The sequence below is a fragment of the Eurytemora carolleeae genome, unplaced genomic scaffold (genome assembly GCF_000591075.1).
Source record: "Eurytemora carolleeae unplaced genomic scaffold, Eaff_2.0 scaffold82, whole genome shotgun sequence".
NCBI lineage: Eukaryota > Metazoa > Arthropoda > Copepoda > Calanoida > Temoridae > Eurytemora > Eurytemora carolleeae.
In genome coordinates, this window is record NW_019396126.1 from 288,255 (window position 1) to 298,610 (window position 10,356).

The 10,356-nt window shown below is 38.3% G+C and overlaps 2 protein-coding genes across 2 annotated transcripts in view; both read left to right on the plus strand.

Annotated features, from left to right (window-relative positions):
• Positions 1–5,739, plus strand: part of LOC111695699 (uncharacterized) — a 6,620-nt gene extending 881 nt beyond the window's left edge. Inside the window, exons 3-5 of the mRNA XM_023465107.1 lie at positions 345–1,107; positions 1,334–1,470; positions 1,572–5,739. Coding sequence (XP_023320875.1) covers positions 345–1,107; positions 1,334–1,470; positions 1,572–4,376 — 3,705 coding nt within the window. The 3' untranslated portion in view covers positions 4,377–5,739. The remainder of the gene's footprint in view (positions 1–344; positions 1,108–1,333; positions 1,471–1,571) is intronic.
• Positions 5,740–8,939: 3,200 nt separating this feature from the next.
• The window catches only part of LOC111695722 (NF-X1-type zinc finger protein NFXL1), a 4,108-nt gene continuing 2,691 nt past the window's right edge, over positions 8,940–10,356 (plus strand). The window contains exon 1 of the mRNA XM_023465134.1: positions 8,940–9,812. Within this exon, the coding sequence (XP_023320902.1) occupies positions 9,227–9,812 (586 nt within the window). The 5' untranslated portion in view covers positions 8,940–9,226. The remainder of the gene's footprint in view (positions 9,813–10,356) is intronic.

Here is a 10,356-nt window from a genome sequence, read left to right on the forward strand (position 1 = left end):
GTTAAGACACTTTCTGGGCCGAGCGCTGCGGCTAGGACAGGCTAGGGGGCCGAGCGCTTCGGCCACATGGTCAATTATATCAATGTCTAACATATAAGATCCATGTTCAAAATTGATAGGAGGGCCGGCCCGGGGGGGGGGGTCCAAAAATCGTTCTCTAGGAATATACCGAAAATTGGCGCATTTATAAAAAACTTGTTAGTTTTGTATCTTTCTTAGAGTTTGAAAAATATGGCAAGTGTATTTATGGCCGAAGTATTATGGCAAATGTAAGTGAGCCTTTGAAAATGAAAATGAAGTCACAGAAGCTTTACTCATAAAATGAACGCACTTTTCTGGATTAGGTTGTTCAGTCCTCAGAGATACCTGTAAAAACTTCCTTCTCCACTCAACCACCCAGTGTATCCTCTCTGCCAAATGTATCTCGGACAACTTTATCATCAGGATACCAGCCTGTACAAACTCACGTCACATCACTAGGTTTCTCCACCCTGCAGCAACATAACGGATCTATTCTCTCCGTTGGGTTTAATAATGATGTTCGTACCTGTAACCCCTCTTCCTCATTTATGACTGCACCCAGTTTAGTTTCCACCAACGGGTTTATCAATACAGCCAATAACATCAGTTCTAACAGATATCAAGGACCTCAACCTCTACCCAGTTCTAATATTTACCATAATATCCCAGTTTCACAGAAACCTCTTTGTACAACAGGATTGACAAGTTTCTCCGGAAGCCAGGGAGGGAACGGACTACTCAACTCCTCCGTGATCCTTGTACCAACTTTGCAAACAGACGGAACAGTTTCCTACTCTCTGCAAACCCAGGTTAAACTCTCTTCTCCCATCAAACCTTGTCCCATCCTTCCTATGCTCTCTCTACCTCACCAGGAGAAGACGGGAGAGTTTACTGTTGCTGTGAAACCTCGTCAACATGCCTTGATTCTCCCAAAATTTCCTCTGCCTTCCGGAACCTCGGAGATGATGCCAACCCTACAGTCTAAGATTACACCCAACCGGATTCAGATTGACTCCAAGCTTGGGTTACTTGACAACATTTCGGGCTCTTTATCTCAGATGAAACGGGAAAACGACATTCCTTCAGGTATATTTTATGCAAAGGGAATGAATTCATTGAATACATTAAGCCGCAGGTTGTTAATTTTTCGATATAAAATCACTTTTATTAGATGCAGGTTTAAAAGAACCGGCGTGAATCGTATATGGCACTCTTTTGATAAAGGTTTAAACGGGAAAGTTCGTTTCCGCTTAAATTGATGTTAGAAATTACCATTCATTTTTATTAGAAGTTAAAAATTTTATATAATTAGAAGATGATGTAAACATATTAGTTCCAATCCAAACTCTGGAATCTGATGTAGAGAAGAGAAGTTTTCCAACCAGTTTCACCAACTTTATGAATCAGACAACAGCAAACTCTACACAACCCACAGTCGCGGGAACACAGGTCAGTTCAGGAACCTACAATACAAAGAATTATTCTTGTTGTATCAATTAGATATTTGTGTTAGTATTGTATTTATAATATCTAAACGTCTTCTATTTTAGAAGAAGAAATCTGATTTGGATCCAAGACGGCATATAACTGAATACCTACCTAAAAAGTACCTGGAGAAACCGCAGGAACCCTTCAGTGTTGCATCTTTTGTTCGTGAAATGAGTGCTAGAGGACGCGGTAAGGGTAAAGCTAAAAACCGCGGTAGACCTAGGAAAGGAATGCCTAAACGGGTAAATGAAAAGAAGATAATTTCTGATTTGAAGAAGGAGTTAGGATTGAGAGAAGAACGGGTTAAAGAGTTCGGCTTTATTGAAGTTGATACCGACGTGGATAATGAGGAGGAGGAAACGGTTCAGGACGAAGAACTCCGGAATGGTGAAAGTAATGAGGATCAGGACAAGTTTTCTATTGGTAGAACCAGATCCGGTAGACTCTCTCTTCCTCCTAAACGAATTCGAACGGATATGGCGTTGAAAGAAGACTCTTTTCCACCTGCTCAAGATGAACCTACGGCCAATACGGGTGCAGTTACAAACATGAACTTTGCTACCCCGCCCCTTGTTGACTCTGCCCTTGCATCTATGGGTCGGAGATCCTTTGCTCCTCCTCCCAAGTATATTTGTAAGATCTGTGGTAAACTATATCTTGGAGACAAGAAGATTGCGCGGCATCTTAAACTTTTTCCTGATCACGAGTTTGCTACCCCAGAGACTCCAGCATCTCCGGTTAAAAAATCGTTCTCAGCTGATTCTTGGATCAATGAATCTGATCCTGCATCTCTTCTTGACCTGGTTGGGCCTAAACTCCTTCAGTCCTTTACCCTATGGGACCTGCTGGTGAAACGTGTATCTCTGAAAAGGCTTGGAACTGCCGAAGTACTATCCAGCATGTTTGCTGATGTTCAAGCTTTAGTAATGGACCTAAAGAACATGGTGGAGCAATGTTTGACTAATATAAGAACAAATGAGGACAGTTTCAGTGTGATTCTCTCGCCCATGATTTCGTCAATCCTTGGACAAAGTCAGAATGGCGGAGTAGAGAGATACGTTCTTCCTTACAACCAGATACCTGTTCACTATCATAAGCTTCTAGGATTTCCGATGGGGTTTAAGAGTACACATCCATCTGATATGTTTTCTCCGGACTCTACCAACTCTATTTTCCATCCCGAGGAGGAAAATTCTCAAATGTCGATATCCTCGGAGACAAATGATCGGCCTCTTGTGGACAAAGTAGTTCTGGAGGCTAACCTCGGAACGGCAGCTATGGACGAAGAGACACAGGATTCTTCTAGAATGCAGAAAAGACGACGTATTGATTCTGAATCTCGTTCTGTTTCCTCCATTCCTCCTCAGACACCAGATTTCTTAAACCACGAGGACGAAAGTAATCTTTCATCCACTTCAAACCTCTGCACTAAAGATATTATTGCCGAGCAGTCCAACTCAATTGATGATGTTCCTGTCAAACAATTTCTAGATTCTGAAATGAAAACCGACGAATCGTCTCTTGACAAAATTCGACAAAATCTTATTGCCATGACAACTCGCTCCGATGTGTGTTCAGGTTCAGGAACTACTTTCTCCAACTGCAGTAGAACTAGACTTCCATCCTTCTCCAGTATTATGTGCGGTAGTCCTAACCCTTCGGTGAAGAACCAATCGGGGACAGGAGAAAGAGAAGAAAATAAAAACGAAAGGAGTAATCATCATTTGAGGGAAGAAGATGACTCGATCCTAAAAATAATCACACGTCCTGACACTGCCGGAGGTTCTGCACCTGTATCTCCGAGAGTGAACTACGTGAGCTCCTTGAACCCGAACACAACCTCGAATATTGCATTCCAGAGAAGGAGTTCCGTAGATCAGGTTCTCATGCATTCATCCTCGAAACTTCTCAACAACGTGGCAACAACATCTTTTTCTCCAGGTAAAGGTTTACATCTCGAGGACTCCATCAGAGATCTTCACTCGGAAAATATCTGCGATGGTGTTCTTCTTCCACGAACTCATTCTTCAGAAGGACGGACTGGAGAAGAGCGCAGGTTTTCCTTTGACCAGGAGAACGATGGATTAAATGAAATAAGCAAGGTGACCATGCCTTCCCCAGTGACAAGTCCGTTCCAGAGCGGGTCGGATAATGCTGTGTTCAACGTTACCTCCTCTAGTCTCTTCACTACTCCATGCTTGCCAAACATGCAACCTGGATTCCTAGAAACACCGCCCAAACATCACATAATTGGAATCTCTAGTAAGTCCTATGACATGAATGATGAGTTCCTGGGCAGAGATCTGAAAACCAACCTTGACACTGATAAAACAGATCACACCGGGAAGAATAAACACTATCCAGGGTTAGATCTTCTCATGGAGAAAACAGATTCCACATTCTACAAGTATACAAGTTTACCCCAGAATGCAACCGGAGCTCGAAAGCTCGAGATGAGAAGACACCAGGACTTTGAGTCTTCAACTCAGGTTACTTACTCCGAACTAAACCATCCTATCCCGAGTGTATCTCCGATGAAAGAAACCAACAAAGATTATGAATGTTCCAAACCACGACAAATCCATCCAATATCCCAAAGTCCAAACCTGTTTAACGACCTGGAAAGTGTACTCAATGACTCCGAAGAGTTCTCCTTCCACTCCGCACTCTCCAACAACGTGGAGAACGTCCCCGTTAAAACCCCGGAGAAGCTACTCTCTAGCGTATCTCCTTCTGTCATAATGATCAAGAAATCATCTCTATTTGATAGTTTTGAGTTTGATAAACCTGTTGATATTGAGAATCTTGAACCATCTGATCTTGCACCTAACAATGTACAACAATCCTCAGCTCCTCCCCAGGGTTGAGAAGGATGAAGAATGTATTATATTTCATTTCCAGTACTTTCCAGTACTTTCAAGTACCAGCCAAAACTGGTTCAGTCCAGAGTAACATTTCAAGTATTTAAAATATTATTTAATCTGTTTTCGGAGTTTGTCTAAATTAAGTTTTAGGTGTTTACCAACTTTTCACCTAAACTCCGATCTCCTATTTTTAAAAGAAATCATTGATTAAAGCAAATTATGAAACGGAACTGAAAAAAAAACACTTTCAATTCTGAATTAAAAATAATATATGTATTGTAAAATTAAACTGGCAGCTGTTTTAATAATGAGGACAATTATATCCTAACTAAAATTCTTATTCTGCACACCTATCTATTTGGTTTCAAAGTATGTTCATTGCGAAGAAAATTTTCCACGGATTTTTTTTTAATTCCCAGAACGTCCAATATTCTAGGATTGTTAAACATTATTTTTAACTTAAAAGTGTGCAAAAAGCTAAAAGTTTTGAACTTTGAAGTTTTTGTCAAAAATGGCTTGAAGTCAAAACTGACTTTTTTCTGGTTTTTATTTGTTACATGGCAACCCTTGTTTTGCACAGTTTCAACATAATATTGTGATAATGTTAAATTAAATGTTGGTTTTGTTCACACAACGAATTTTTAAACATCTATGTGTCAAACTTGTTAAATATAGATTTGTAGAGTTTAGAAATATAGTTTCCAGAACATATTTTGGTTTTACAGGTTGACCAAAGAAACACGGAACCGATTTCTTAAAAACTCGGTCAGTTAAAATCTGAACAAAATCTGGTAATGTTACTTCTGTTCTACGGCATTTCCGTCCTACAGTACTTCCGTCCTACGATACTTCGGACCTACGACAGCTGTAGGTCGAATTTACATTCTATTTTGTTAATCCGGCCTACGCATGAACTGCAGATATAATCAGTATGTTATAGTTGGCAGTGCTACCATATGGATCGATGTTCCGGTTGCACACGTAGGTCGGATGCGCAACTTTCGTAGTTCAGATGCACAGATTTTGTAGGTCTAACACTAACTTTTTTGTCCATCCGACCTACCAAAGTTGTACATCCGACCTATAACTAAAGTTGTGCATCCGACCTACAGAAGAGTGCAACCAAATAAAGAAAGCCGTGCAACCGACATTTGCAGTAGGTCGGATACACAAACTTTTTTTCAATGAAGTGTGTATCCGACCTACAGTACATCGGACCAACAGCAGCTTGAAGCTGCTGAAAAACCACGTGCGGGTAGGTCCAAAGTATCGTAGGACGGATGTAATACAATCCAAAATCTTCTGCATTTTCGTTAGTTTGAAGAAATATGACTAGAAAAACAGAAATATAAAATAGACAAAAGAAGATGATGAGGTTATCCTATGTATATAGTGTATCCTTGTAATATCGAGATTGATGAAATTTGTTTGAAAATTTGATGTTAATGATCAATGTTTAAAGGATTGCTAGATAACATGTCGGGCAGATTGAAGAGAGTTATCGAGAAGAACGGAAAACTGAATATTCTAAATGAGCTGGACAAACCCTTCTCCGTGTTCCACATCAACTTCTTGGATATGCACTGGTACAAGTTCGTCACCCTGTTCTCCTCTCTCCACGTTCTCTCCTACCTCTTCTTCTCCCTGGTTTATTTGATTACAGATGTTTATCATAAACAAGGAACTCGGATCAGCTTAAACTCATTCTAATGTTCTAGTCTATATATATATAATATTGTAATCTCTGTCTCTTTTTGTTTGGATGTCCAATCATAACTCAGGAACCCGTAGACCGATTTGCCTGGGGAAAATCGTAATTTACGACCAAGCGCGGGTAAACGGCGGGAAAAACTATGATAATATTGTAAAGAAAGAAAGGGCAAATGTTTTAATAATACTTTAAAGAGGAAAAAGCCTCTTTCAATATCAGATGATCAAGTAATTATTTAAATAAAATATGCTTCAATATTCAAGATTCGACTGAATGGTCAATCGAGCTTTGCCAAAAATATATTTCGAAAATTTTCCCTTCGGTCAAAGAAAGCAGTAAAAGTTTGCAGAAAAATTGAGACATGGGCCTTTTTTATCTTTCATTTATTGAAAGTAGCCAGGGCCGTAACTGGGGGGAGGGGTGGTTAAAAAAGTCCCCCTACCCTGTGAGATCAGTAAAATACGGTTTTTTTTTTAAAACTTACGATACAATTTGAAACTAAAACTGAAAATATGCTAGAACTCTAAGAACTGGGGGGTTGAAGTTTTATTTAATTGCTTTAAGTTATAACTGTGTCGAACTGCAAGGAATGTTGGACCCGAATTCGACGATAGCTGAATGTTTTATCAACATTGAATCGTCCCTAGCCATCTATCAGTTCGCTATGGAAACTCAACAGACGATAGGATACGGAACTAGAGGGATAACAGCAAACTGTCCTGATGCCGTGATGCATCTTATTGTTCATATTCTCTGGGGTGTTCTGCTCAGCACTATATTCTCAGGACTATTCCTGGCCAGGTTCTCTAAACCTGGCTCCGGGGTTAGCTCAATAGTTTTTAGTAGGAAAGCTGTGATAACCATGAGAAATGGGGGTCTTTATCTAGTCTTCAGGATCGCTGATACACAGGTAGGACATATTTTGTAGTAGATATATATTTATATTTATCTGAAACTAACACTGATAAATATTGATCTGAAACTTACACTGATAAATATTGATCTGAAACTAATACTGATAAATATTGATCTGAAACTTACACTGATAAATATTGGTCTGAAACTAACATGGTTAAATATTGATCTGAAACTAACATTGATAAATATTGATCTGAAACTAACATGGTTAAATATTGATCTGAAACTAACATTGATAAATATTGATCTGAAACTTGATAAATATTGATCTGAAACTAACATTGAAAAATATTGATCTGAAACTAACACTGATAAATATTGATCTTTGAAACTAACATGGTTAAATATTGATCTGAAACTAACACTGATAAATACTGATCTGAAACTAACACGTTGTTGAATATTGATCTGAAACTAACACTGTTCAATATTGATCTGAAACTAACATTGTTAGTATTGATCTGAAACTTACATTGATCTAAAAACTAACATTGTTAAGTATTGATCTAAAACTGACATGGTTAAATATTGATCTAAAACTAACACTGTTAAGTATTGATCTAAAACTAACATTGTTAGTATTAATCTATATCAAACATTGTTAAATATTGATCTAAAACTAACACCGTTAAGTATTGATCTGAAACCAACACTGTTAAGCATTGATCTAAAACTATAATAGTGTTAAAAGAATTGATCTAAAACTAACAGTATTGATCTGAAACTAACACTGTTAAGTATTGATCNCAGATTCATCATCTAGACTTCGGATTCCAGGTTAATATATTCCTCTGCAGATTCAGCATCTAGACTTCGGATTCCAGGTTAATATATTCCTCTGCTGATTCAGCATTTAGACTTTGGAAACCAATAAGTCTTGCCTTAGATACTGCAGGCCAGATTAAGCATTTAAACCTTTTGAAATCAAAAGTTTCCTCTGTTGATATCGAGTTAAAGTTGTAACTTTGACCCTACAAACTTAATTTCTGCTTTATTTCTTCTCATGAACGCCCCACCAAGATTGAGGTCATGGGGCAGGTTTCTAATTACATATGGGGAGACTTTAACGGGTGTTGGTAATTATCTTGAATATTCTCTCTAGATTGATGGTTCGAATGATATGGTTCCACTTCTCTACCCTATCTGTGTATCCCACAAGATAGATGAGACGAGTCCTCTCTATGAGATCCATCCGACGGACCTAGAAACCACTAAACTGGAGATCTTTATCTCAGTTTCAGGAGTAAGGTCAGTGCAATCACAACAACGACAGTGACAGTGACAGTGACAGTGACAGTGACAGTGACAGTGACAGTGACAATGGACGTTGCAACAACAGGAGTAGCTAAGGTTTAGTTTATTAGCTCCAGGAGTAGCTGATTGTAGGTTAAAGGAATAGTGAATTTGTGGAAAAGAAGTTTAAGCTTGAGTTGTCCTCGTCAAATTTTTGGGCTGTTTCCGACCAGGAGGCAGTATTTTCGGCCATGGTTTGTTTGTTGTTTGGGGTCACCACTTTAGAAGTACATTTATTGCTTCTTGAGAAAAACACATGAAAAATAACGAGTGTATAAAAGGAGAGGAAGTTGAGTAGGTCTTCTCTGGTTCAAAGATATACGACACTACTGATTTGCGGATTTCATAATCATCGTTCGGGGAATTCTTCCTCTACAATATACTTGTTTAGATCTGAGACTGGGACTGGAATATATGCATCTACCTCGTACACTGCTGATGAAATTATTTGGGGAGCTAGGTAACACCATGGTTTTCCACGTATACGTATAATACAAGCGGGAGTACCCGGCCTTGCCCAGTTTTAAATTATTATTTAATTCTAGTACACCATGGGAAAAACAATCGAGCTGGGATTAACAAATTCCTGTGTACGCACCTGTGGGGGGGATTAGTGTATACTAAAATAACTATTGTTTTCTAGATATGAGATTGATGACACTCCAAGGATGAGTGCAGAGCAGCTAAACCTATGAAAAAGCAACTTCTACAGTCTCTACATTGACCACCGAATCTGTCTTATTGATTGATTGATTGTATGTATATTGATTTTCTAGTAAACTTGTGTTTTTCTTAATTGCGGCATCAGCGCCTGAACTGCCAACAGAGCATACGGCAGATTCAACATTAATTCCTAAAAATTAAGATGTTAAATAAATACCTTCCTATACATTGATAGGTTGATTATTGATCAAATTTTAGACCAGCAAGAATGAGTTCTAAAACGGGGCGAAGTTTTGCCGAGGCCAGTAAACAAATTCAAGAAAACCTGAACCGGCATTTGTCTAAGTACGAATCCCTGGTTCAGTCCGATGTTAGTGATGAGGATGAAGATGAAGGATCAGATGAACTGGTTGACAAGGTTTTAGCCAACTACTCTTGCTCCGATCCATCAGTTCTAAACTCCACCAAGGAGTTGTTAAAATCTGCTCTGTTCTCCTCGTCTTGTCTAATATGTATAGAATCTATTAAAAAGAATGAATCTATCTGGAACTGTGGAACCTGCTATGTAAGCCTTCATCTCTCCTGTACCCAGAAATGGTCCAAGGATTCGATATTTCTTCAGAAGCAGCATATGGAGGAGGATCCAACCTGTAGGATAGAGTTAAACTGGAGCTGTCCTAACTGTAGAACAGTTTATCAACCTAGTCAGGTTCCTAGTAGATACTACTGTTACTGCAACAAGGAGCAAGATCCTAAGTTTGATCCCTGGCTTACTCCGCACTCATGTGGGGAGAAGTGTGGGAAAGGATTGCAACCGGAGTGTAAACATAAATGCATCCTTCTCTGTCATCCAGGTATCATTTAGAATATATTGTTTTTTTTTATTTTTTTTTAAGAAATAAAACATTTCACCAATATTAAGACGGGGTTAAACATATTTGCTATGAAACAAAAAGTGTTAAATAATACACCACATCATAATTATCAACTGAATCTGTACAACTGTTTTAAAATTCGTTGATGGTGATGAGACCAAACCTCTGTAGAGTACAAAAGTATATGTTAGTTTCACAATTTATTGTAAATATATTTCGGTCTGGATTGACCCTCGTCAGTCCTAACGATATAATAACCATCAAAAACGATAATAAAAATAAATAAACAAAAAAGATATTTTTAAAAATATGGTCCGTTAAATGGATAAAAGGGAAGCGAACTCAGATCATGATATTGAAAAAGATAATTTGCAAACATTCACTTTTTAAAGAATTATTTTAAGACAATTATTATTCCTTGAGATTGTTTCTGTCATGCAGATTAAGAAACAAACCAGTGCTTAGGATCCATTTAATTTTGATGTCTAACATATAAGATCCATGTTCAAAATTGATAGGAGGG